Source organism: Ambystoma mexicanum, chromosome 1q (assembly GCF_040938575.1).
Source record: "Ambystoma mexicanum isolate Mex_15411 chromosome 1q, UKY_AmexF1_1, whole genome shotgun sequence".
NCBI classification, from domain to species: domain Eukaryota; kingdom Metazoa; phylum Chordata; class Amphibia; order Caudata; family Ambystomatidae; genus Ambystoma; species Ambystoma mexicanum.
This window is the reverse complement of record NC_090922.1, coordinates 1188076207-1188104144: the sequence shown is the minus strand read 5'-3', so window position 1 is coordinate 1188104144 and position 27938 is coordinate 1188076207. Positions and strand designations below refer to the sequence as shown.

The window sequence follows — 27938 nt, the reverse complement described above, 5'->3', positions numbered from 1 at the left end:
AAAATAAAAAAATGTTGATCCTTTTGTTTTCGGTCCTTTGGTGTCAACCCTTTGACCATTCGATCCTTTGGTTGTCGATCCTTTGACCTACAACCCTGGAGGATTCATCTGAGCATACTCAATCACTAATGTTTTGCAGTTCAGGGCTTTTTCAGAAGGTCTTGAAATAGGGCAGCCACCAGCTTACTCTGCTGGATAAGTTGCTTCATCTGCACTCTCTCACTGCCTGTTCCTGTAGGAGTTGACACCCCCCAGAGGTCACTTTCTTCTCTCCTGTGAGGTCTGTGTTGTCTCCATTCATTTAAGTGCAGAGGGGGCTACACTTCATTCTGACACTACAGTTAATATGCAAGGTGTGTGTGTGTTCTACCAGACTATCCTGCTTGTGAGATGAAACACTTCTGTGGGGTGCTACATTCTTTCCCATAGTCTGCCTCTAAATATGTAAGTGTGTTTGCCTGGTCCGGTCTGGTCTTTCCATCGGTTGAAGAGTGGGGTTATAATAAATCTAATTCTTTCCAGAGTGGTTTATTAGCGAGGTGAAGATTAACTGGGCTGAGATGTGTCCCCTCCTGATCTTTAGGACCTGAACAAGGGTTTTGTATAGTACTCCTGGATCTCTTTAGTGAGAATCCCATGATCTGGTACAGGTTCTCCTGACGCTGTGGGGAATTTTAGGATGTCTAGTCCTTAAGTGTTGGGTTTCCCCGACACAGCCTGCAAATATAACTCTGGATTATAACTGATTTTACATACCTAGGAATGTCATGCCCGGGTCCCCATGCGATATGACCACAAGCTCACTTCATCACATGCCATACAAAGATTTTCCAAAAGCACCTAATAAAATAAATACACATTCAGAGGGAAATTAGGCCAGCCTCCACAAAAGTATTCGCCAGAAGAGTAATGAAACAGGGTTCATGTATCCCAAGACCTGTAGCCCTTCGGGGTCAAATTGGTCCACCTACATACATAGTTATTTTTCAAATCCAAAGAAAGACTGCGCTTAGCAACATGTCACCATTGCCCTCCTAGTGGTTACAATCTGCAAACTACCCCACTACTGAGCTTCTTGGTCAAAGTGAGCAGATGTACAAACATGGTTTCTAGCATTTACTCTTTAGTGCAAAAGACAGCCACCTCCCCCTGCCCCGTATCTAGGGCACAAGCAAAATGGGAGTGGGACAGAGCTTATGCCTTATCTGATGCACAATGGGAAAAGGTTGGTCTGCACAGTAGGAGAACAACTCTCATCATAAATATATACAAATTAAGCACCGGGCATACTTATCACGAGCACGTACAGCACTTTTCACCAGTGGGCTGTAGTCCAACATGCTCCCAGAATGATGCAGATTTCTATCATATATTTGGTCCTGACCCCTGGGTAGTGCAGTTTTGCCCTCACATTTTTTTGAGAGTTGCAAGATATTACAGGCGTCTCGGAATCCCGTGGGTTGCTTGCTGGGGGTGAGGCAGGGCTATACCCAAGGATGCCCGTCGGCTTTTGTCCCAAGCCCCGTTATTCGGAATAAGATGGTTCTAATGGCCTCGAATGAAAGGGTGTTTTCAATGATATTCACCTAGTAACACTACACTTTGGTGTAATGGTCAATGAAATGTTTCAAAAGTAGTTGGCACACACCTGCTCCTATGTCCAGCATCCAGTAAAGCTTTCAGCACCCTGCTACAGGTAGAGGGTGCTAGCAAGGACCCTAACTTTATTTTAAAAAGAAATACAACTTTCAAACTTGGCATCCGGAAAACAGACTTCATTGCCTTCACAAAGATTTCTTTACACCATGCAAAGGTCAGGCAGCACACTGAAGGGACAGGTCAGGCAGCACAGTGGAGCGACAGCAAAAGGGAGAAGCAGTAGGGAGCATGAGATAGGGGGCTGCTGCAGAAATGCAGACAAAAGTAAGTGAGGAGTGGAGGGAGGGTGCTGGGAGATCGATGGTAGATGGAGAGCTCATGTATTCTTGAGAGCCATCATGATCCATGGCTACACCAGAGAATAATGACCGGAAGGTCTTGGATTCGGATTGGCTCTCATTCTACCGGCGTGCCCAACATTGTCATACTATTTTTCAACTGATCACATCTTATTTTCATACTTGCCTCTGCAAATTAAGGAACAATTCAATAATGCTATCAACAATCACTTCTTTTATGAACAATCATGAATAGGGATCACTTACTTTTCATTCTGCTGATTTCAGCTGGTAAACTCTTAAGTTTGTTATTCGATAGGTTAAAACGTACCAAACTGGTTAGACCCGATAGACTGCTTGGAATAGACAGAAGGCTGTTGTTGGAGAGGTCCTAGAAATAATAATTGACAGATATGTAATATTAGATATTATACCTGTCCTTTTATGGGGCTTTCTTTTCAGAAACCCAACACACTTAAGTTTCTTTGCACTATTTTCTTGTGTTATTGGCTATTCTTATTCAACCTTACACATAAAAGATAAACACAAGTCAATTTTACAAAAAAGAAAAACAGGGTTCGATAATTATTCAAAACTAAAATTCTAAATACACATAACATCCCACAACACATCCCTTTGGATGTTTGAACCTAATAAAGCAAAGGATAGGCACTCAAACATTATGAAAAACCCTTACCTAGCACAGCATATTTTGAATGGCCTCATACTAGAAAAGCTCAAGATTACCACCTTAGCCTAACCAGACCCGCTTGATGTGAGAACTTTACTATGGCTATAGCCACAACCGTTTACTCCCCCACTTGAAATACGGACAAAAGTGTTCCTGCATCCAACAGTGCCAAATTATGCACAAATGATGTGTGTACTTTTAATGCCAGGCATTCAAAGAGTATGTGCTCTCTGTTCTATAGCACACTCTAATCCTTACTTAAGTCACAACCAATGGTCCCTCCAATCTACGGGGATCTAACCTGACAAACTTCACCCGTGAGTAACAGATTCAATCTGTAACGCAAGAACTGAGATGCCCAATAACCTTTCGGAATTTTTATTTTTATTTTTTTGTTTTAGATATTTCGGGATCGCTCCCATAGGCTTGTCAAAAGGTGAAAGACTCTTATATAACCTATATTCTCTCATCTTGGGCATTGTTCTTATCAAGTTATTTCTACACAGATTTTTTTTACCTCATTCAGCTGGGCAATAAACTCCTACGGACAACTCAATTCAGCTGAACACTTGATCTTCTCTTGCCCTGAACTTGGCCAGAGATTCAACAGTTGCAGAATTCAAGATAACTGCCAGTTCTTCATATAATGAACCCACCACGAGTCGACATCCTTCTGTGCAAGGTCAAGATTCTCCAATCTAATTTACACTCTAATGATGCTAGGCCTAGTTCGAATCTTGATTGGTACACAATCTGCAAGACTCAAGGCACGCTTCCAGGCATGAGACTCACTTTTTCATACACTAGAGCTCTCAAGTCAATAGAAATCTCTGTACCGTATAACAGTTTTAGGAATCACTTTCATATTATAAAAGGTTAAGAGTGGAGAGATCGAGAACCTAAAGAGGCAAGTTTAAATTTTTTCATCTGGGCAACAGCCTGGTTCGCTTTGGACATAGTGCAGGCCGTGAGCAATTTGGTATTCTCTCTGCATCCAGTGTAAAGCCCAGGAATTTAACTGTTCGGGTGGGTATTATTAATACCTGGTTACCCATCTGCCAGCTGTAAACCATCCTCTTTTTAGGGGTGCTGATTAACCCAATGATGCTAGTTTTCTTCTCATTAATGCAAAGTTTGCTCAGCAATGAGTATTCCTGTATTGCATCAGGTTTCCGTTGTAAGCCAACCGGGGTTCTGTCAAGAAGGAGAACATTGTCTGTATACATAAGGTACGGGACAACTAGTGTTGAGATCCTTCGTGGAGCAAAAGCGGACCTGGCCAGAAAATCTCCCAAACCAGACAGGTGTAGATTGAACGGTACGACGTTCATCCATCGGCAGTTTCTTTTCTGCTGCACTTTTTGCCAACCATTTTCTGCTGAAGAAATAATCGAAGAATATGGAGGGGCGGGGGATAAGGGCATATAAGTGGTATGGTGGTGTTTAAGGAATAAATAATAGGCGAGGGTGGGTTGGGGGGGGGAACCCTTCCCCACCCCCGAATAAAAAAAAGAAATCATTTAATGCATTTTTTCACCCAACATTTTTCGGCAAAAAAAGCTGCGAAACAAAAACTAGGGACGAGTGAACATAGAACCAGATTGAACAGGCAAGGATCCAATACACATCCCACACAGAGGCCCCTCACCGCCTGAAAGCTCTATGTTAGTGCTCCATGCCCGTTCAATATGACCTGTAGTAAGGTGTGCTTTAAGCGGACCAATATGGATAACAGATGCCCAGGAATTTTCCAATCCCGTAGCTTACACCACAACAAATTTCTGTCAATGCAATCAAAGGTCTGCGTCTTACCTATTTCAGCCATGACCAGCAGAAGGCTACCAGGTTTCACCGGCGACTCCTTCAGCTGGCCCACTACCATGCTGTTCAGTTCCATGCCCAGCCCCTTACGGAAGCTAGTCTGCTACTTCTGCAGTCGACCAGTCACAGGCACCCAATCAAGCAGTTTTCCCAGTACCAATCCCACAAAGATCTTGCTTTCAGTACCAAGGAGGGAGATAGGTCAATATTTATGCAGGCTAGCTCCATCTGCCCTCTTGTAAATGGGTACAACTGCTCTAGGCGAGGAGGCTTGGATTTCACACGCTCCCAACAGAGCTGAAAAGAATAGAATCGGCGACCACATCTCTGGGAAAGATTATAGGACTGCATTCGATAGACCATTTGGTCCAGCTGCCCTTGAGCTTGACGATTTCCTAACCAACCTCTCAATAGAGAAGGGTAAATCCCAGGGCATTTCCACCAGTTCAAATTGAATATCTCGAAGGGGCTTTCCATACACGTCGGAGGTGGGCTACCCACTCCCCTTTGGGTATTTGATTACTCTGTTGGCAGCCTTGAGATTATTTAATTCCATGTATGATGTCTCAAAAGGTTCCTTGTATCGTGCTGTATCAGGATGTAGAGCATTCTATATCCCTCATTTGTGGGCATGAGTGGATCTGTAGCCCAACCCCATTTTGTGTGTCTTCATTTTTTCAATTCAATAAGGTAGGATTCAGGTCATGGCAGCACTTACTCAGAGCCTTCAAATCTCTAGGCAGGTCTTTCTTTTTATTTTGTATTATAGTATCAAAGGGGTGGGTTTTCTGATAATACTTCGTAGAGTTTTTCACTTTTGGCTTTCTGTTAAATGCATCTAGAAATGGGGGGGCGCTGTTGCGCACGTAGAAAATGGCCGCCTAAACCCGTTGCTCCTGCATCACCACAAGATCCTGCGCTTGAAGCTCATAGGCCGTCTAAAGGGCTAAAACCTACTGGAGCGGTTGCCGGTGAGCTCACCCACAACTTGTGAAAATCTGAGCCCGCTGCGGTACCGGACTGCTGAGAGCTGGCTCTTAACAAAACCGACGGCGCGAGCATCGGTGTCGTGCCGACACGCGGCACGAGGAGAATCTACCCGGCGGCCGTGGTTGCTGAGCGCTGCAGGCCGCGAGTGGGTGGAGTCTATGCTGGCGGCTCTCTCCCGGCCCTGCTATCCGGCCTGCGCTCTTCACGAGGTGGCGGTTGGAGGCGCCTGTCTCTCCTTGGAAGCCCCAGCTCTAGTCTGACGCTTGGCGCTGACCTGCTTGATACCCAACCTCCTCCTTCCCCCTGATCGCGGAGTACCGAGGCCCCTGCTCACATATAGACCTGCACACAGCAGTGCTGGACAATCAAGTAAGTGGCGAGCGAGAGTTGGGAGGGAGGAAGCGGTGTGCCAGTCCTGCCGCGGAGGCTGCTCCCGATGGCTCCTTGCCATGTTTTAACACCTGAAATGCTTCTATATGCTGGATGCCCCCGGCAGACATTTCATCAAGATCTCCTCATTTGGGGCTGTGGTCTTCCTGATCCCTGCCCACCTCCTTAAGCCTCTAAATACTCTGTGAAGCCGATTGAGACGCTCGACGAGCTCAGCTCTCTGTTGATTGAAGTGGTGCCTCGCCGTCGCCATACCGCTGCTACGCTGCCTTTCTTTATACACCCTGCCGGCTTGACCGCAACTCATGGTGCTGCTATACTGGCAGTGGCACCTGGAGTATGTCTGGCCCTCGCCCACGGTCCGAGGTTTAGACCCTCCTGAGATTCTGTGGCGAACCCAATATACACACGCGACTCGGTGTAAGCATGGGGGAGCCAAGCAAGTCAAACAGGGCTTCCAAAACCTCCGCTGGCAGGAAGAAGGGCCCTATGGACACGTTTACCAACACGGCTAGCCACGCTGCAACGGTGGACACACATCCGGATGAGGGTGCTCAGGGAGAACAAGACGGGATGGATGGATAGAGAGGATAAATTGACCGCACTAGTACAGAACGGGTTCCTTGCAGTGAACACTAAGCTGGACAAAATAGTTGCCACCATCGGCTCCTTGAGAGCCAGAATAGACAAGGAGAGTGCACGTGTCACGGAGACTGAGAGCAGGATAAGTGTGAACGAAAATACCATTGCCCACCACAGTCGAGATATATCCTACATCAAAGACACGAACAAATTACAGAGCAAATGTGAGGACCTTGAATCCAGGTCAAGGAGGAACAATGTCCGTGTGGTCAGAGTGGCGGAATCCTTCGGCAGGGGCCAAATGGAGAAACATGTGGAAGAACTTTTCAAATCCTTATTCGGGCCTGAATCACTGAGCATTTCCTGGTGGAGAGGGCGCACCATACACTAGCTCCGGTACCCAAAACAGGAGCCCCGCCACGTACAATAACTGCCCGCCTCCTGAACTACAGAGACAGGGATACAATCCTTCTGTTGGCAAGGGAGGCTGGTACATTGCAATATGAGGAAAACTGTATACATATTTTTTTTAAACAATTTTTATTATTTTAAAAAGAACACTCCAAACATTACAACTTTTAGGACATACATAATCAATATCAAATAGACACGTTATTCGTTTCCTGTCCTCCCCCCTCCCTCCCCACAAACTCGAGTCGTTTCATCAGTGTCATTTGCATGAGTATTTTCGGGAAACTCCGTGTTTGTTGACTCATCTGAGTCCTCAGTTTCGTGACTGACCTGGTAAGGGGTAGCCATCGAGGTTACCAGTTGCCTCCAGGCTATCAGGGGTCCTACCTCCTCTTCTCCCCCCTGGTGACAGCCTCAAACCAGACCACAGTTTCCGCTTCTGCCCATCTCACGAGGTCCGCCCACCATATCTCGACTCTAGGCCTATGGACCGCCTTCCAACACATTGCAATCCTGCGGTTGGCCAGGATATATGCTAGGTCCTTCATTTTGCTGATATGCCTTAAATTGCGTGGCCTGGGGAAATGCCCAAGCATGCATGCCCCAGCAGACCCCACATCTAGCACCACACCCCCATCGGCCATTTTCATCTTTATTTCTTCCCAAAACTTGCGCACCTCTGGGCAAGCCCAGAACATGTGAAGCAACCCTGCCTCCTCTACCCCGCACTGGGGGCATTTCTGTATGGCTGAACCACCAAACCTGGCCAGTCTCCCAGGGGTCAGATAGGCTCTGTGGGTGACATACAGCTGAATCTGCTGGAGTCTCGCGTTCCTGGACACCTTTTTATGATACCTTTGGGCTCTTTCCCATTGACCATCCGTCATGGATTCTCCCATCTCCTCTTCCCAATCATGCCTCAGCTGGAGTAACTCCCTCTCTGTCTTCGCTCTTAAGAGCTCATATATCCTAGATATTTCCTGTCCACCCTCTGAGGCATCATACATCATTTCCAGGGGGGTCTTAGGTTCTGCCTCCAATGCCGACCCAGGCCACCTCCTCCTTACCCATTTCAAGAGTCTAATATATGTAATGTATTGGCCACCATTCACCCCCGTCTCCTCCTGCAACCTCTGAAACTCCAATACCTCCCCATCCTGCCATATATCTCCAAGGGTGGCTAGAGCCACCGGTTCCCAGTATTTACGAACTGTTTCGAACAATTGGGGGTCATCCCCACATAGAACCACCAGCGGGACCTGCTGAGAGGGTGGGTCCGGGTCGCACACCATTGTCCACACTCTGCGCCAGACTTCCCAGCCAAACTCCAATAGCCTCCCCCTTCCCACCATCTTAGTTTTGTGCATCCACACTGTGCCTTTTAAAAAGTATGGGGCAGAGTCGCCCCGCAGAACTCTGGCCTCTGCGAGTCCTCCACAGTCAACCACCTGGCCACATACATCAGCTGCCCCGCCAAGTAATACAGTTCATAGTTTGGCAGGTTTATGCCCCCTTATCATAAGTGTTTTGTAGTTTCCACAGGGCAACCCTATTCCTGGAGTTGCCCCATATGAAGCCCCTCCACATGCCATGGAGTTTCACAAAGAAGCGTCTGGGGATCAGATATGGGACATTCACAAAAAAGTGCAAAAGTCTAGGCAGAACAACCATTTTGAGCAGAGCCGCTCTTCCCATCATGATCAGGGGTAACCTAGCCCAAAACACCATACTATTCCTAATGCCTTCAATCACTTTCTGTATTATGTTTGTGCTCCATCTCTATTTTATGGTAAATATTCACACACAGATATTTGAATGTAGTGGTCTGCCAGGGTATTTGTAGAACGGGTAACTTCGCCGATGGGGTGCTTCTATATCTACCCAAGGGGAACAAGCTAGACTTCCCGGGGCTCAACGATATGCCCGAGAGGGTGGCATAGCGGTCCATCACCTCCAGTACATACTGCAGATTTTCTTCCGGGTAGCGCAAGTAAAGAAGCATATCATCTGCATAAAATGATATCAGGTGTGTGCCCCCTGTCGTGCGAATTCCCACCTCCCCGTATTGTTGTCACAGGCATATTGCTAGCGGCTCTAATGCCAGGATATATAACATGGGTGACCAGGGGCAACCCTGCCTGGTCCCTCTGCTGAGTTGCCATTTGTCTGAGATTGTAGGTCCAGTTTTGACTCTCGCAATTGGGGAGCTGTATAACAATTGGACCCATCTAGTGTAACGGTATACATATATACCCAGATTTCTCCACATCTGTGCAGGCAAGCAGACGCTCTTATGAACCGGTTAAGAAACTCCTTAGAGCACGGCAGATCACATACGCCTTGATGTTCCCAGCCAAAATGAGAATTAAACATGCAGGAAGGGCACACTTTTTTGAAAACCCATCTGAAGCTCTGTCTTATGTGGAGTCCTCTATACCCCTCCCTCCAAGAGGGGAACGACCTGCGCCAAATAGATCCCGGCCGGCGGACTAAGATGTGCGTACTCTACTGATCTGGTTGCAGCTGTTATGGGCCTTACTTCAGGGTCCCTGGTAAACTGATACAAAAGATGGCCATCTTCTGTGTTTGGTGGTGATGGGAGCCGGGGATGGCGGTCATGTGAGGCAACATGACTACCCCAGGAATATTCCACAAGTTGAGGGACAGACATCGTCAAGTTGGTGGTGACGATGAGGGTGGTGGGGAGTTTGGATTGGGTTTTTGTCAATGCAATATCCCATGGTTTGAATTGGGAAAGACCCTCCACCTCATGGCACCTTGCCCTGGGGGTTTATCGGGGGAACCGGTTATCCGTTAAACAAGTGGTCTGTGAGATTCCGACACTATGCATGGTACTTGAAAGATACATCGAAGAGGTTGGAGATGCTATTCGAACATTTCTACGCAAGACTTAGACCACGCATTGAGGGTTAAACTATTGTCATGGAATGTAAGGGGACTAAATAATTGGTTGAAGACTAAGAAGGTTGGAAATTATATTGTCTGGCATGGCGCTCAAATTGTTATGCTGCAGGAAACGCATACTGTTGATACTAGTAATGAGTGCATACTTCCCGGCTGGGGCAAATTCAGGTTTTGTACAAACTACTCATCTCAGTCCAGGGGTGTCGCCACGCTCATACATCCAAATCTGGGGTTCCGCCTTGATGGACATAAGTTAGATTCCCCTTGGTAGGTATGCTCTGGTGTGGGGCTCGATTTCAGGACAGCGGATGCTGCTGGTTAACACATATGGCCCGAACATTGATGACCCCGACTTTTATACAAATATATACCAATTGCTATCTGCCATTGATATTCCTACTATAGTATGGGGTGGCGACTTTAACATTGCTATGGACCCTAAACTGGACAGATCCAGCACGGTCGTTAGAGCACCGAGTAGGGCTGTTCTAACTTTGCGACATGTCCTTTCCCAGCTCTCCCTCGACAATGCCTGGCGAGTGATGCATCCGAAAGGAAAGGCCTACACATACTACTCTTCAGTTCACGATTACGAGTCCAGAATTGATTATTGGTTTGTTTCCCCCGCTATGATTGCTGTAGCAAAGGCGTGTGAGATACTGCCCCGTACAGTCTGACCACTCCCCGATAACACTTGATGTTACAATTCAAAACGGCGCTAGATCTCCCAGAAGATGGAGGATGCCCGGGGGGTTGCTGAGTTATCCTGGGGTGGTGGAGGGGCTACACATCGAAATTGCAGAGTTCCTCAAAATTAACATGGGCTCAGTTGATAGATGTTCCACGGTATGGGAATCCTTTAAGGTCTGGGTAGGGGGAAGCAACTATCCAAATCCGTGGGTCTCCTGAAAGGGGTTACAGCTGACCTGACCCAAACTGAGGCCGAACTGGGGAAACTCTAGGACGAGTACGCTCGGACACATAAGACCACACTAGCTGGAATACAGCAACATCTCCAGGAATTTGGCAGACTAGCTGCTAGGGAAGTACAATACATGGCGGCCCCGGTCCAAGCCCGTAAATATGGTGAAGGTAAAGCGGGAAGGACACGGTCTAAATTAATGAAGCAGGACAGGCACCCTAATCGAATTACTAGTATACAAACGTCTGGTGGAGAGGTTTTACTGAATGAAAGTGAGATCAATATTGAGTTTGCTACATTTTATCAACAGCTGTATAGCAATAGAGACACTAAGACGATCACGGAAATCAGGGCATACTTGGAGACACTGACAATGCCGAAACTCCCTTTAGAGACCCGCCTGGCAATGGACCAACCTCTCACTACCGATGAGCTTGCTGAGGCGATTAAGGACTTGGCAACCAATAAAGCCCCAGGGCTAGATGGCCTGGGTGCAGAGTTTTACAAAGAGTTTAGTGCGGAACTCGTTCCATTGTTATTGCGGGTCTGGGAGGAATCCCTCCAATGTAAAATACTGCCCCGTCCATGAGAGAGGCCCTGATAACTGTTCTTCCTAAACCGCGCCACCCGCCCCAAGACATGTCGTCATATAGGCCACTATCTCTTATTCACACAGATGCTAAGATATTTGCCAAAGTGCTGGCCAGTAGGCTTCTGTCGGCAGTTCCTACACTTGTACACCCTGACCAGAATGGGTTTATCCCCACTAGATCTACGGCTCTTAACCTTCGTAGGCCCTTTGGTATTATGGCCCAAATAAACCCGGGCAGAAACGCTGTAGCCGTATCATTAGACGCGGAAAAGGCCTTCGATTCCGTGTCGTGGGCCTACTTGCTGGCAGTACTGGAGGCATTTGGTGTGGGCCCTAACTTCATTAGATATGTGGAATTACTCTACACGGAGCCTGGGGCGCGGGTATTGACCAACCAGTCAATTTCGGATCTGTTTTTATTGGGAAGGGGCACTAGGCAAGGCTGCCCATTATCGCCCATACTATTTGCCTTGACAATAGAGCCAATGGCTATAGCGATCCGACTGCGACACTCCAACAGGGGCATCAACCTTAAAGGGGCTACTCAGTTAATCTCTCTATATGCGGACGACACGTTTTTGTATATCCGTGAACCAGAAAACAATTTAACACCCATTATGGCGGAGATTCAAGAGTTCACTGCACACTGTAGGTACTCCATAAACAGAGACAAATCAGAGGTTTCCCCCTCACACTGAAATGGTCTGGGGAGTCCATCCGATATATGGGGATACTTGTCTCACGTGGGAAACACACGCTGTACACAGACAACTACTATGCCACACTACAGGCCTTGAAGACCAAATTGCTGTTATGGGACCGCCTGCCAATATCATTGCATGGTAGGATAGCAGTCCTTAAGATGATAGTCCTGCCCAAGAATTATACCTATTCGTGAACATCCCGATATGGCCGGGTAGACCCTTCTTTAATAACCTTGGGTCTATGGCGACAACCTTTCTCTGGAACGGGAAGACTCCAAGAATAGGGTGGGAAAAACTGACTGAACCATACTCCGCAGGCGGTTTAGCAGCACCTGACTGAACTGTATTATGTTTCCCAGGTCCAGTTCTCGAAATATTGGTATTCCAAAGACGAAGGTCCCCCCATGTGGAGGTAGAGGAGCTCACCACTTCCCCCACGAACATACAGTCTGTAATCTTTGATACACACTACAGGGACTCATGCGACTTCAATCCGGTGAGCTGTACAATCGGTGCATGGAAAGCTAGATTTAAAAGACTGGGAGTACTGGCCCCATATAATCCCAAAGGTTTCCCTTTGGAATTACCCTAACATGCCACCAATACATGACGCCAGCATACGCGAGGCCTGGGATCCCAGTGGAGAGATGAGACAGAGATATGTTTATTAATGGGAAGTTTGCGTCCCTTCAGCTGATCATGGGGGTGCTTGGCAGGGGCCCACTTAGGACACTGCAGTACTATCGGATGAGATCGGCCTTCCAGAGGTGCTGGGCGTCTTTCCCCGATGAACCCCCCCTCGCACCCCTGCGTGCAGATGACGACGGCTGGCGTCCAGTTTGTACACTGTAATACAGGCACACTCACCCTCGACTAACCTGATCAAAGAGAAATGGGAAAATGATCTCCGAATCCCTATAGACGATAAAACCTGGGAAAGGTACTGTTCCCTTACCAAGAGGGTTTCCCTGAACGCTTGGCTACGCCTAATACAGTTTAAAATTATAAACAGATTGCACTACACCCCGGCCAAAATAGCCAAGTTTGTTCCAAATAGCCCAGGCAAATGTCCCAAATGCAAGGCGGGTCAGGCTGGTTCGTTCCACATGCATGGGTGTAATAGGAGGGGGGGGCACGGGGGTGTTTGTCACCCCCAACTTTCATGGCACACTATTTTATCCCCATTTATTTGAATGGGGCACCTTTTCTTCAGAGGTCATGTCCCCCCCAACATTTTCAGCAAAGTTTCTCCACTGTCCACATGTACTGTGGTTGTCCGATGGTGGCTGGCTTCTGGAGGGAGGTGGCGGATATCCTTGAGGAAATTACACAAATCCCCCCGGCATTGACCCCACAGAAGAAAAAGTTACTTTCTTACCTGGTAACGTTCTTTCGACGGGATGTTCCTCCGACGTATTCCTTATCTTTGATATACGTTTCCAGCTTGCTGGCCTCGGAAATTTCTTCTGTAGAGGGCGCTGCGCGTCGACGTCCGCCGAGTCGATGTCCCTCGACGGCCACCGTATCAGCGCCGACGTCACCATGCCCATAAATAGACACGCGCTGCGTCTGTTGCTCAGTTCCGTTTTGTAGTATAAGAAAGACATGCCTGAATTGGTTAGTAACCTTGAAGGAGCGAAAGCTGCAACCACAAGGGAAGTTATCACTGCGGGGATGGATGGGAGGGGCAATAAGGAATACGTCGGAGGAACATCCCGTCAAAAGAACGTTACCAGGTAAGAAAGTAACTTGTTCTTCGAAGGGATTGTGTCCCCGACGTATTCCTTATCTTTGATAGACTCCCATAGTAGTGGTATGTAATTGGAGGACGGAGTGATAGTGTTATGTATCCCTTTAGGGATGGACCGAGTGTAATACGGTTTTGCCAAATCTGGTCTCTTGAGCAGTGGAGGAATCCAGATTGTAAAATTTTGTGAATGTATGTGCGGACCATGTGGCAGCCGCACATATGTCCCGGACCGGTACCCCTCTCTTGAGAGCCGAAGAAGCTGCGATACCCCTGGTTGAATGAGCCCTGAGGTTTTCGGGTGGCTCCTTCCCTGCTAGTCTATAACATTCCAGGATAGCCAAGATAATCCACCTGGAGATGGTTTGTTTTGTTATGGGTAGTCCCAACTTGTGACCTGAGTATCCTAAAAACAGCTGGTCTGCTTGCCTGATTCTAGCCATTCTGCTGATGTAAAAGCTGAGAGCTCGCCTAGGGTCCAGCCTGTGTAGCCTTTCCTCCTCTTTCCCCGGATGGGGAGGAGGGTAGAATGAAGGCAAGGTAATTTTCTGAGTAATACGGAATTCAGAAACCACCTTTGGGAGAAAATTAGGCTTCACCTGGAGGACAACCTTGTCCTTGTGGAAGATTGTATGTGGAGGTTTACAGGAGAGAGCTTGTAGCTCACTCACCCTCCTAGCCGATGTTAGTGCTACAAGTAGGACAGTTTTAAGTGTGAGAAATCTTAATGCACAAGAGTGAAATGGCTCGAATGGAGTGCCCATTAAGAAGTTTAAGACTAAATTTAAGTCCCATAATGGGACCTGGAATGGTTTTGGAGGGTAAACATTAGTCAGACCCTTGAGAAATTGTACCACTAGAGGAATTTTGAAATACGATGGTTCCTCCGCAGTGCGCTTGAAGATAGAAAGCGCTGCGAGATAGCCTTTTACAGTGCCAACCTGAAGGCCTGAGTTTGCCAAGTAGTGTAGAAACGATAGCACCGTTGGTGTATCGCATGAAAAAGGGTCGATATTCTCTTCCCTACACCAGCTGCAAAACTTGTTCCAACGGCAGCGGTATAAAGACTTTGTTGCTGGTCTTCTGGCCGAAAGCAACACCTCCATGACGTCATCAGGGAGATCCCAATCCTTGTACCTCAACCTTTCAGAAGCCAAGCGTGAAGGTTGAGGGTTCTGATGTCTGGATGGAGAACCTGACCTCCCTTCTGCGAGAGAAGATTCTCTTTGAGTGGAAGATGGATTGGAGGACAGATGGACATATCTAGAAGGTCTGGGTACCACATTCTCCTGGCCCGGTCCGGGGCAATTCGGATCATGGTTGTCCGGAATCTTCTCAACCTCCTGATCATTTGAGGAATAATGGGGACTGGTGGAAATGCGTAGAGGAGTGGAAACTCCCAGTCCACTACGAACGCGTCTCCCGGAGCTCCTCTCGGGGGAAATGCCCTTGAAAAGAACAGATCGCACTTCCTGTTGGTGCTTGTGGCGAACAGATCCACCTGAGGGGTTCCCCAAAGGGCGAAGATCTCTTGAAGGACTTCCTGAGCTAGCTCCCATTCGTGAGAGACTGGGCTCTGCCTGCTCAGAGCGTCGGCTGTCAAATTCTTCTCTCCGGCTAGATGGACTGCCGATAGAGAGATTCCTTCTCGAATTGCCCAAAACCAGAGCTGTATTGCCTCTCTGCACAGTGGCAGTGATCCTACGCCTCCTCTTTTGTTGAGGTAGTGCATGGCCACCGTGTTGTCCGTCATTATCAGGACATTTCTCCCCTGTACTGATGGCAGGAAAGCTTTCAGCGCTAGTCTGATCGCTCTCAGCTCTAATAGGTTGATATGTAGTCTGGACTCCGATGGAGACCAACGACTGCTGATGGTCAAGTCGTTGGCATGGGCTCCCCACCCTGTGAGCGAGGCGTCTGTGACTACTGTTATCTCCAGCCATGGTTGCCAAAACAGTTCTCCTTTCAAGATGTTCTCTGAATAGGCCCACCATTGAAGGTCGTGGGCTACCTTGTCTGGAATCCGGAGGAGGTCTGACATTCTCCCTGAGAATTGTGACCACTGACTTCTCAGTGCCCACTGAAGAGATCTCATTCTCAGGCGAGCCTGAGCCTCTGGCACAAGGAAGATGCAGGATGCCATGAGGCCTAGCAACCTCAAAAAGTCAAAGGCTGGGAGACGTTGGGCATTTTGAAACTTGGTGACCATCTGTAGAATATCTTGAGCCCTCACCTCTGGTGGCGAGGCTTTTCCCAGGGAAGTGTCCAGGACCGCTCCAATGAACTGGAGTCTCTGAGATGGTATCATCTGTGACTTCTTTAAATTGAGGAAGAAGCCCAGTCTGTGAAGGAAGAGGCAGACAATCTAGCTGGGTCCGGGCCTGTTCCGAAGATACGGCCCTGATCAGCCAATCGTCCAGGTAGGGTTAGACGTGGATCCCTTCCCTCCTTAGACTCGCTGCCACTACCGACATCAGCTTGGTGAAGACCCTCGGGCGGAGGTCAGCCCAAATGGCAGAACTCGAAATTGATAATGAGAGTTGCCAATTGCGAACCTCAGGTATTTCCTGTGCTTGAGATGGATTGGCACATGGAAATAAGCATCCTGAAGGTCCAGAGATACCAGCCGGTCCTGGAGCTGGAGGGCCTGAAGGATCTGAGAGAGAGTTACCATCTTGAACTTGTCCTTCCTGAGGAACTTGTTCAATTCTCTTAAATCCAGGATGGGTCTCAGTCCTCCGTCCTTCTTTGGTATGAGAAAGTAGGGGGGGGGGGAGTACCAGCCCTTGTTCCTGTCCGCTACAGGTACCAGTTCTATGGCACCTTTCTCTAGCAGGTCCATAATTTCCTGCAAGAGGAGCGGATCTGGAACTTTTCGGGAGCTGTTCCCCGGTGGATGACTCTGAGGGATGTGTAGAAAGGGTAGGCAGTAACCTTGGGCAACTGTCTCCAACGCCCAAGCATCTGACGTTACAGCCTGCCATTCCGTCAGATGGTGAGTTAACCTGCCCCCTACAGGTGTCTTGTGTGCGAAGGCCTCAGAGTGGTTTGGGGGCGGCTGATGCAGATGCCGAGGGTAAAGAGGCACCTGCTGCTGCTGCGGTTTTAGTACCTTTGACCCGTCCACCTCGGGTGGATCTTCTTTGGCCTCTTTGAGCCGGCTGTCCTCTGCCTTTTCCGAATGCGGAATAATAGCGAAAGGACTTTCCTCTCCCAGAGGTTCCTGAGGGGCGAAAAGTAGTTTGGCGGATAGCAGCTCCTAGGGATTTTGCTGCTGCTTTAGAAGTCTGTAACTTTTCCAGACTATCATCAGCCTTTTTTCCGAATAACGAAGAGCCGTCTAAGGGCATATTCAAAAGTCTGGCCTGTACATCTGGAGCAAAGCCAGACTTTCGCAACCACGCATGCCTGCAGATTGTTGTACTAGCCGCCATGGCCCTGCTGATACTGTCAGCGGAATCGATGCCAGTTTGAAGAGACTCGCACATGGCATCTTTGCCATCTTGAATGATGGCAAGGAAGGCTTCCTTCTCCTCTCCATCAGGTATGCAGTCAGCCGCTGATGAAGCAAACTCCCATAATGTGCGACTGAACCTGGCGAGCGTACAGGTGGCGTTGATGGACTTCAACGCCATACTACAGGCAGAGAAGACTTTCTTTGCCATAGAGTCGTACCTCTTGTCATCCCTGTCCTGTGGGACAGTAGGGTAAGCAGTCCTACCGCTGGATGAAGTTGCCGCTTGAACCACCAGGCTCTCTGGGGTCGGGTGTTGTGACAGGTATTCAGGCTCAGCAGCCGCTACCCGCTACCCTATACTTTGTCAACAGTCTTTTATTGACTGCGGGGATGACTTCGGGAGTCTCCCAATTGGATGCCTCATGAAGTGAGTCCTGTAGTTCCTTCAGCCTCCTTTCTTCAGAGGTGAAATCCTCTGCAGCAGGCAATGAGGATCTCTGTAAACCAAAAGTTTCTTGGTCAGAGTCTTCTCTTTCTTCATAAATTGAAGAAAGACCAGGGTATTCTGATCTCTGAAATGGAGTAAAGCCCATCTTTAGGGCTCAAGGAGCCAAACTCGTCGTTATTGGACGAGAAAATATCGAAGTCGTCGACGCCGATGTAACCGGCCTCGAAGGCGCCGAAAATGGCATCGAAAAAACTGGAAGGGGCCTCGAAGAATCCGAGAGGATCGGGATCCTACTCAAGGGCATCGACGACGGTCTGGGTGTCGTGCCGGAGGCCCTTGAAAACACTGTTGGATGTGGAGCCTTGGTCCTCTCTTTCATCGGCGCCGAAGTCGACGATGGAGTCGAGTCGACCGACCGACGCGTCGAGGAACCCTTCGACAACGGCGTCGATGGCGCCGACCTGTGCGTCGAAGGAACCTTCGACGATGGCGTCGAAGACGGTGCCTTCTTACCCGATGGCTCATGGCGCTCTCGGGTGGAATGTTTCGCCAGGTATTTTTTGGGTTTTTCATCCGGGGCATCACCCTCAGCTGTCTTCGAGGGGGTCGAGGCCGCATTCTCGAAGACGCTTAACATTTTCTTTCTGAATTCCTCCCACTCAGCTTGAGACCTGTGTTTGGTGGGACAGGAAACTCTTTCTGGGGACACCGAAAACGACGAGGAATGGGACCTTCGACGTCTCTTTTTTGAGTGTCTAGATCTCAACGAATGGTGGGAGCTGCTTCGAGATCTAGAATGGGAGTGTTTTCGACGGCGAGGAGACGAATGCCTCGACCGCCGAAATCTTCGAGGAGGATTTGGCTGACTTACCTCTCCCGAGCTTCCCCTTTCGCTCCTTCAGGGCTTTCGCCGTCATGGACATGCAGTCCTCACACTCCGAACAATGGTGCTCGGACACCAAGTGCCATAAACAGACCCTGTGTGGATCCGTTGACATTTTTTTACCGCAGTCTCGACATTTCTTGAAGCCGGATCGTGGTGTTGTCGGTTCTGATGAAGAAGCCATCGAGAACGATGAGGAATATTCGTCAAAATAGATTTAGATAATCCTGACTGAACTGAGCAATGACGTTCCGAGGCCCCACGAAGCGCGGAAAAACGGAACTGAGCAACAGACGCAGCGCGTGTCTATTTATGGGCATGGTGACGTCGGCGCCGATACGGTGGCCGTCGAGGGACATCGACTCGGCGGACGTCGATGCGCAGCGCCCTCTACAGAAAAAATTTCCAAGGCCAGCAAGTTGGAAACGTATATCAAAGTTAAGGAATATGTCGGAGGACACAATCCCTTCGAAATATTTATTCGGAGATATAGGCTAGTTCTCCGAAAAAATCAGAAGACTGTTTAATGTATCGTGCGCAGTTGCCAAAAAATGTATTCTACAACAATGGAAGAATACTGCGCCACCCACTGTAAAGCAGTTCCTCCATGAATTGACATATGTGAATGAGACTGAAGAACAGTTTGTCCTTACCTGCCCATCGGCGAGCAGACCTAAAGATATTTGGGGGCCCTTCAGAATGTTTTTGTGTGATATGATCTACGACAAAGATGAAGCTATGTAAATAACCGCCTTGATGAGATGTATGATATCTGTACCGTTTTCTATTTTGTCATGTTTATTTCTAGCTATAAGGTAAAACTGTAACTGTGTTATGTATCTTCTGGACCACTAATAAAGAAAAGTGTTGAAAAAAATGTATCTAGAAAGGCTTGAAATAGGGCAGGTTTGATGTTTTCTCTCGCTCCAATGCTGTAGTAGAGGTGAAGTCATACACCGCCTTATTCTATTTGGAGACATTACATGTGTACCTAGAGATTATGTTCCACTAAGTTTGCAAGCCAAGGTGAACTGTTCTGAGGCACTTCATAAGACATTCGCAATATCATCATTCAAACACTCAGTTCCTCGGAGTGATTGAACATTGATGGAGAGCGCGTTTTAGTCCAGAAGAGAGAATTTCTGCCCAGGTATCCACGTTGGTCCTGGGCGAGCGTCCCCGACAATGGAGCCAAAAAGAGGACACCCGTGGGAATGCACAGAGGTCTGACTTGCGCAAATCGGCCCAGAATCTACTACCCAGAACCCCAGGCAAAGTCCAAATTTGGGGGTAAAAACACAATTTCCAGACATTTCACTCTGCTCACCCACCGAAACACGGCGCCAAAAACAGATGTCATACCTTCCCGCATTCCCACAGGTGTCCCAATAAAAACGGTACCTCACATGTGTTGGATCACCAATCTAGCCGCAAAGGGAAAAGGCTAACCCACTGGTAACCACAAAAGCGTTTGTGGAGATAACTTACAGATTTGGGCCCAGGGTGTCCAAGCCACCAAGGAAAACAGGGAACCCCATGTATTTCTGAAAAGAGGGCACCAGTGGGAATCCACAGAGGTCCAACTTGCGCGAAGCGGACCAGAATGTTTTACCCATTAAGGAGCACCCTACCCCTGTGTGCACATTAAAACACGCATCATACACAGTGGCAGTCAGATAAGATGATGTACAGTGGAGGCTAATGAATTTCTGAACTGAAGAGGCTTAAATGTTTAAGCCAATTATGCAGGATCGACAGAGTACAGGTAGGGAGCCCAAACCAGGGTTGCTTGATGGGGTGTCTCACTCACAAGAAAATGTTTGAAACATTGGGTTACAATTATGCATTTTACAGCACTTTCTTTGCAAAATTGGGTAGAAATCCATACAGTTTGTAATTGGTTTTGTATGATAGCACATGTAAAAACCCAATAGTTGCAATTCATCAACCGTGCACAGGAACATTTTCCAATGAATTTCATGCCACCGTGGCACAAAACATATATTAGTACAGACATATATTCATGCTTGTTGTTCCCATTTATGGCCATGCAGGCTGCACCAATATATGCCATTATTACCATGTACGGAATCCCAGCCTGTAAAAAAGCAATGCCGCAGAAAGTATGGCGAGGTTGACTGTGCACCATAAATGTTATTACTGCCTAGACTGGCCTAAATTCAAGGTTGGCCAGTTTAGCCAAATAGTAGGTTTGCTTTAACCTTGGTGTATAGTCCTGTGCATCGAGAGTAAAGAAAAACAAGCATTGGCAATGCTAACAGTTTGGACTTTCGTGTAGGCATGGGAAAGGCACTGCTGTATTGGTATTTACTAATCACTGATGTTAGCAGGTGCAAAATGGTTTGAGTACCTGAGCATCTAACAGCAGTGCCTGGCAAATGCCTGATACTTTTACACAAGCCAAAATCGTTGGCTTTGTCAGGGTTTGTTTTTAACAGGACTTCAGTAAAAGACACGCAGGGTCCTTTTAAATAGAGTGACTGAAGGCAAACCTTATCAAGACATTTGCATTACACTGGTACTGTGCTTACAACTCCAACTAACTCTCAGAAGAGTCCTTTGAGAAAACACTCACAGACAATGAGGGTAAAGTTTGATGGCAAGGCTTGATTAACGCTAGCTCAAAGAGTTCCAATAAGGAAGTGTTTTGGGTGGGAAGGGCAGGAACTGGGTGTGAATTGCCATAGGGATTAGTATGGGCATGAAAAATCATTGGATGGGCAAATAACTAAACATCTACAAGCGTTGTGTCCCTCCTCATCTGCCATTTCTCCCTATCTGTTCGCAATGCTGTCATCAGGACTGGAATTTGGCAACATATTATTCACAGGATCTCAGGTCCAGCTCCACAATCCTGGGAAATCTATGGGCACTATACGTTTATTTTAGAATGCTGCAGTGTGTTCATGCTTTAAACTATGTTGGGCAGGGCTTTGAACTGTGGTCGCTAGGTTTGAAAATGAGGCACTCCCCCCATCCCCCAACCCTCTCCCCCCTCCCCAAGACCACTAGGTGGTCTGAGCAGGAGCCCTTGTGAAATCCCTTGTGAATGTTGCACTGTACTAGAAATACTGACGTGCTTTTTGTAGGTTGAAAAGGGGTGCAGATTTTGAACTTTGCTGATGATAAATCCTCTGAGGGGAAGAGGTAAATGTTATTATATGGCATACGTTATTATTTTATAACATGCCTGTACACAAGTGTTTCTAGGCATGACAAGACAAGGGAAGACCAAGGGAGGACAATACAAATAATCTTACTAGGCCTTGTGACATTCAGATCGTGCAAGTGCAAAGGTGCTACAGTGCAGGGGCTATTGAGAGGGAGAAGTGCCAGGGAGTGCCAGGGAGCGGGAGGGGAATGGGGAGTGGAGTCGAAGATGACACCAAGGTTTTTTGCCTCACTTGAAGGCAAAGGAAGAGGGCCCAAGGAGGGCAGCCAGAGGGCCCAAGGAGGGCGGCCAGAATGAGAGGGGGAAAGCCGGCACAGGGGTCCCAATGAGAAGGATCTCAGTCTTCCAGGCATTATGTTCATGGGGGTGCTTACAATACCTGTTTTACACCCTCCTAATCCTACCGTCGCTGTCCTTTCACTGCTGTACGATGGATGCCACAATTAAAAAAAGTCTATTTACACCACTATTTGTTCGCTAAAACAATAGTTTTGGCTTATTGGTGGCACACCTAATAACCCAAACAAAAAGGAATCCATGCAGTGGAGCAACACATTTGAGCAGATCAGGCTCTAGCCCCCTCCTGAAATGTTGGGCTTTGTTGGCCAAACCTGGCTGCATGGGAGGTGCCAGCCCTTGGCTGAGGAGGGTTGAAGCCCTCCCACTTTGAGGCAGATGGCCTCTTTCGATGTGTCACCAGCACGTAGCACCGTTAAGGAGCATCATCATCATCATCATCAAACATGCGGAGCACAAAAGCCTATTCACGCGATATTAACAGACTCACTTTGAAAAAGCCAAAGTCTTAACTTCTGTTCTCAGCTTTTAGATGGCCCACCTCTCCTGAGACTAGCATAGCATTATGTAAGTAAACAACCTCTGAATTGGGGTGAAAGGTGCGACAATGGCCAAAGGGAAGGTGCAATAGCTATTCAGCTTCCTACCTGGGCTCAGGGAATTGGGAAGGACGTGGGAGTAGGGCTGGCGGAAGAGATGTCAGGGCTGGTGCCGGCCCATTTCTCTTTGATGTTTTGTGGGGCACCCCTTACATTACAGATTGGAAAAATAGGCCAGGGCACATGTGGAGTGCTTAAATTATTAAATCAATAATAAAGTCAAAATAATGCAGCAAGGTGGTTAAAAGCTGCAGATTTTTAGTAGGTTTCTGTGTCATAATACTGCCAACATGGGGCAGCTGCTTGGGGGCCCATTTCAACTGTAAAAGCTGAAAGGCCCAGATGCTCTCCCTCAGTGGGGAGACAGACAGCGCACTGGGTTTATTGGCCCCACTCAGTATCCGCTTTCAGAACTGTCATCCAGCCCCTGCCGGGATGTCCAACGGAGCCATGGCCAGACGCAACAGGACACAGCGTTAATCGGTGCCTGGGCTTCGCTGTTAAGAAAGGCCCTGCAATTACTAACATGAAACATTTCGCTGTTAGAACCTGCATTCATATGCATACATATTTAGGTAATTGAAATTTTGATGTGGGGTTAGCACTTGTATACCAGGGGAGTGATTAGAAGGGAAATGGTGATACAAGACATCTCATTCTCACTGGCAGTAGTCCTTGAGTGCAGGGTTTCAGAAAAGAAGGAGATAGCTGCTTAAACATCAAAGCTTCACCAGAATAGTCTCATTTGAATGTGGAAAGATGTTAGATACCCCCACAGTAAGTTTGTCCCTCTCTCAACATTTGAAGTGTTAGTCCCAACCCACCCCCCGAAAGTTTAGCCTAGGTACACCTCTGATGCAGTGACCCTATCTCAATTATGTGGCCCGCACACACACACACACACACTCACATACCACACTTTCATACATGCACTCATCCACCAGTCACACAACTTGTTACATGCATGCATACATAAAAGCCAAACACAGAGTTGACCCAACATAAACACCAACATGCATGCATGCATGCATACACATATACATACTCATTACACATATATACACATTTAATAAAAAAATAAAAACCACTTAACTTACCTCCATGTACCTTTCAAAAGCGGGTGGCCTTCCCATCACTCCAACACAGAGATGCTGCTGACTGATAGGAGAGAACTCTCCTAGGAGTCAGCGTGTTCACGCTGAGCAATGTGAACACACTGACTGACAGGAGAGGAGTCCTTGTCTTTCAGCATGTCCACGTGGTCAGCGGAATAACGGGAGGCAGCGGAGCTCACTTCTGAGCCAAACGGCTTTGCAACAAACAGCAAAATCATTGCTGGTGCAGAGAGCAGACAGCACAGTCCCCCGTGAGAATAAAGAACACGGAGGACTGTGCTGCCTTCTTTCTACTCAGAAGAGGGGGCCGCAAGGCCCCTGGCAAGCGCGCGGCCTGGGGCATTTTGCCCCTCCTGCCCCCCCTTGTGACGGCCCTGGTGAGCCGAGTGAAATGTGCAGAAAATGTGTTTCCCCCCCCCCACATTGCAGACTTTGCGGGGGGTGTCTGGGTAATAAATTCTAGGCCGATTTGCGCAAATCATAGCTCTGCGGATTCCCACGGGTGTCCTCTTTTCGGAAATGCATGGGGTTCCCCGTTTTCCTTGGTGGCTTGGACACCCGAGGCCCATATCTGTATAGTGTGACCGTCTGGAGAAAGTGTGGAATTCAGGTGTCAAAACAGACTTGGGGTTACCTGTGTTTTAGGCTTTCCCCTTGGCGCCCAGGTAGGTGCACCCACACATGTGAGTTACCGTTTTCATCGGGACACCTGTGGGAATGCGGGACGGTAGGCTATGTCTTGTCGGGGGCGTGTTTCGATGGGTGAGCCGAGTGAAATGTGCGGAAAATGCAGTTTTTTTCCCCCACATTTCGGAATTTGCGGGGGTGTCTGGGTAATAAATTCTGGGCCGATTTGCGCAAATCATACCTCTGCGGATTCCCGCAGGTGTCCTCTTTTCGGAAATGCACGGGGTTTCCTGTTTTCCTTGGTGGCTGGGACACCGTAGGCCCATATCTGTATGGTGTGCCCGTCTGGAAAACTCATGAAATTCAGATGTCTGAAAAGACTTGGGTTAGTGTGTGTGTTCAGCTTTCCCCTTGGGTCCCAGGTAGGTGCACCCACACATGTGAGGTACCGTTTTCATCGGTACACATGTGGGAACGCGGGAAGGTATAACATTTGTTGTGTTTGTGTGGTTTTCATAATGTTTTGACCCATTTGCTGGTGCCCTTTGTCACACAACCCTTTCATTTCCCAAATGTTATCTACATTTAGTCACTGCCTAACCATACACTTTTGTAATCTTCACAAGTCACCTACCCTTAAAAAGGCCTGCCTGTGCTCTTTCAAAGAATTATGCTTGCCGTTCCTCACCACATTGGTTTTCCCAATTTACACATGCTAAGTGTGTCTGTTCAGGCCGTGAGTATAAAACTCACGTGTAGCATGGCTCAGTGTTTGGCTTGTGGTATTGCTTGTTTTGTAAAACACTACAAAAAATGTGTGCTTTCCTAAGTGCAAGAGTCGGGGGAATGTAGCGGAGCATTGCTTTTCTCAAAATTCATAGAAGCCATTGCCGAACCAAGCCAAACATGTCCAACACATACCTTTTCATTTCATTTTCCCGCTTTTACCCCAATCTATGGCATTTTCCCCGACCTAGTTGTTGCCCGACCTAGGCAAATCACCCCTTCCTTAACTTTGAATTTTCTCTACTTTTCAGAAATATATGCCTTTCTGTCGTCCAATTCGGCTTTCCTACCCTTTTCTTCTATTCTGTCCATGCATGTCCAATTGGCCAAAATCGCCTACCTCTCAACGCTTGATAACCACATCAAAATAATGTTTTTTCGTTTCCACTCAACCTGTTCTTGAAAGCCAGGCAATTGGGGAATTCAGCACAGCAAACCATTTGTTCCTAGCTCTTACATGGAAAAAAAACTACAGGCTTCTTTGTACATCATTTTCTTTGCATTTTTTGAAAAAACACAAAATGGTCACCTTTTTGGTTATTTTCTCTCACCCCCCTACACCAACCTAGGATTCCTGGGTGGCGTTACGACTGCCTACATGTGGGAAAAAAAGGAGCTAAATCTGTGCGAGATATCTCATGTAACAAAAAAAGTTACAAGGCATTGAATGGCCACATACCGAAATCACCAAAAAAGGCCTTTGCACTGGGGGGAAACACCCATGGCACTTAATGGGTTAAAGCGCTCACACAGCCCTGGGGCATTGAGGCGCTGCTACAGGAATTTGTCTTAGTTGCGTATTTATAACGCATTTAATACCCAGCGTTTCAAAGCACGGACTGGGATCAAACCTATGTTGCTTCGTGCCGTCTTGTATCCAAGGCAAGCACGTTGCCACTGAGCTATCCGCCCAGGAGCATACAACATTATCGTAACATGAGAGGGCAATCGTTCCCCATAAGCCCGTTGCTATGGCCAACAGAAGTTACTTAGCTTCATTCTTAGCACGGAAATCCACCCACCGAATGCCGTTTGCCCCCCACACCACCCCGTCCCATTCAGCTCACCAGGTTACCAGATTGCTTTTCTTCCAGCAAAGAGCAAAGCCGTTGTTACCCATTCTCTCCCGGGTTTAAGTATAAACGTGCCAGAAGGCGTTTGAAGGTCACAGCTGGGTATTTAAGATCATAATCTAGTAGCGACGTCGAGATCAGTTGAAATTGGTAAAGGTTCCCGTCCTCTGCTGCGGTCACCTTCTCTGCCACCAGGATATCCCAGAACTTGATCCACCATAGAGCCAAGTCCGGACTATACGTTGGCTTCCAACGTTGAGCGATAGTAATGCGTGCAGCCAATAGCAAATGTGTCAGGAGCTTCGCACGTGCCGCATACTTTGGGTGTAATTCTTTGAGTGGGGCCCCCCCTGAAGCAAGGTTTCAGGGCAGACCGGGAGTTTGCTACCCACGATAACTTCCACAATGGCTTCCCAGAAAGAGCGAACCTGGGGACAGTCCCACCACATGTGGATGTAGGAGCCATAGGCCCCACACTTTTGCCAACAGTCAGGGGGAATTGCGGCCTGGAAGTGATGTATCTGAGCCGGGGGATAATACCATCGAAAACAGCAGTTTTAAGGTGCATTCAATGTTCGTCACACACCTGGACGAGGAGTGACCACTGGCCCAAATGTCTAGGCATTCTGTATCATCCAGTCGGTGGCCCAGGTATGCTTCCCATTTGGACATATCGCCTGGGTGGCAGGAGGTCAGAGGATCATCTCTCAAGAATTTGTACACTATCGAAATCCCGCCCTTACCTGAGCCCTCCCAGATCGTCAGTTCGAGGGGGCTCAGAGAGAGTGTGACCTTTTGCCTTATTTCTGGGTGCGTAATCCAGTGGCGTAGTTGAGTGTATGGGAACCTATCCTATTTTGAAAGGTGGAATTCCCTTTTGCAATCCTCAAATGTGCACGGCTGCCCCTCCATGAATAGTTGTGCTAGTGTGAGTAGACCCCCTTTTAACAAATTCCGAAAAGAGACCAGTAGCATGCCTGGTGTTAAGGCGGGATTGCCAATGACTGGAGAAAGTGGGCCTGTACCCCTAGTCATCTTTTTCCCTTTTAGCGCCTTGTCCCAAGACTTCAGGGTGGCCTTTGTTGAGGAGAGCAGGTGCAGCCATTGTTTTCATGTTGTGTGGGGGACAAAGGGCAGAACTTCTGAGATTGCTCGATCTCCATCCATTTTGGGGCCGGCGCCTTGTCTGTCCATGTGAGCAAATGTGGAAGCTGGGCTGCCTCCGCATATCTCTAAGGTGGGAACCCCACCCCCCCAAACACCTGGCCGGAATACACCCATCACTTTCTTGGGGAATCTAGATGTCTTGCCCCGCCATATGAATCCTAGGATTTAACATTGGAGCTGGTGAAGTGCCACTTTCAGGACTACCATCGGGAGGGATGAACAGAGGTAAAGTAGCGAGGGAGTATGTTCATTTTCACTGTAGTGATGCGGCCCATCAAAGATCTCCTGGCCTTGCCCATCTGTCCAGGTCTTTATCTAGTGACTTAATGATAGGGGGGGGAAGTTGGTAGTATAGCGGTCCAATGGGGAGGCTGCAAGCCAAACCCCCAGGTATTCAACAAATTTGGTATCCCACTGGATCGGGCATAGTGCTCGAAGAGGACTGTTGTCTTGTGGTAACAGCCCCACCCCTATAGCCACGGATTCACAAAATGTATTTCAAATCCTGCTACCCCACCCAAAGCCTGGCGCTCTTGTAAGGTCGCTTGGAGAGAAGGTTGAATGTTAGTGATGAGGAGTAA

General features: G+C 48.0%; 1 protein-coding gene across 1 annotated transcript in view; it reads right to left on the bottom strand.

Annotated features, from left to right (window-relative positions):
• The window catches only part of LRRC40 (leucine rich repeat containing 40), a 1512829-nt gene that overhangs the window by 856973 nt on the left and 627918 nt on the right, over positions 1 to 27938 (bottom strand). The window contains exon 5 of the mRNA XM_069641925.1: positions 2205 to 2328. Within this exon, the coding sequence (XP_069498026.1) occupies positions 2205 to 2328 (124 nt within the window). The remainder of the gene's footprint in view (positions 1 to 2204; positions 2329 to 27938) is intronic.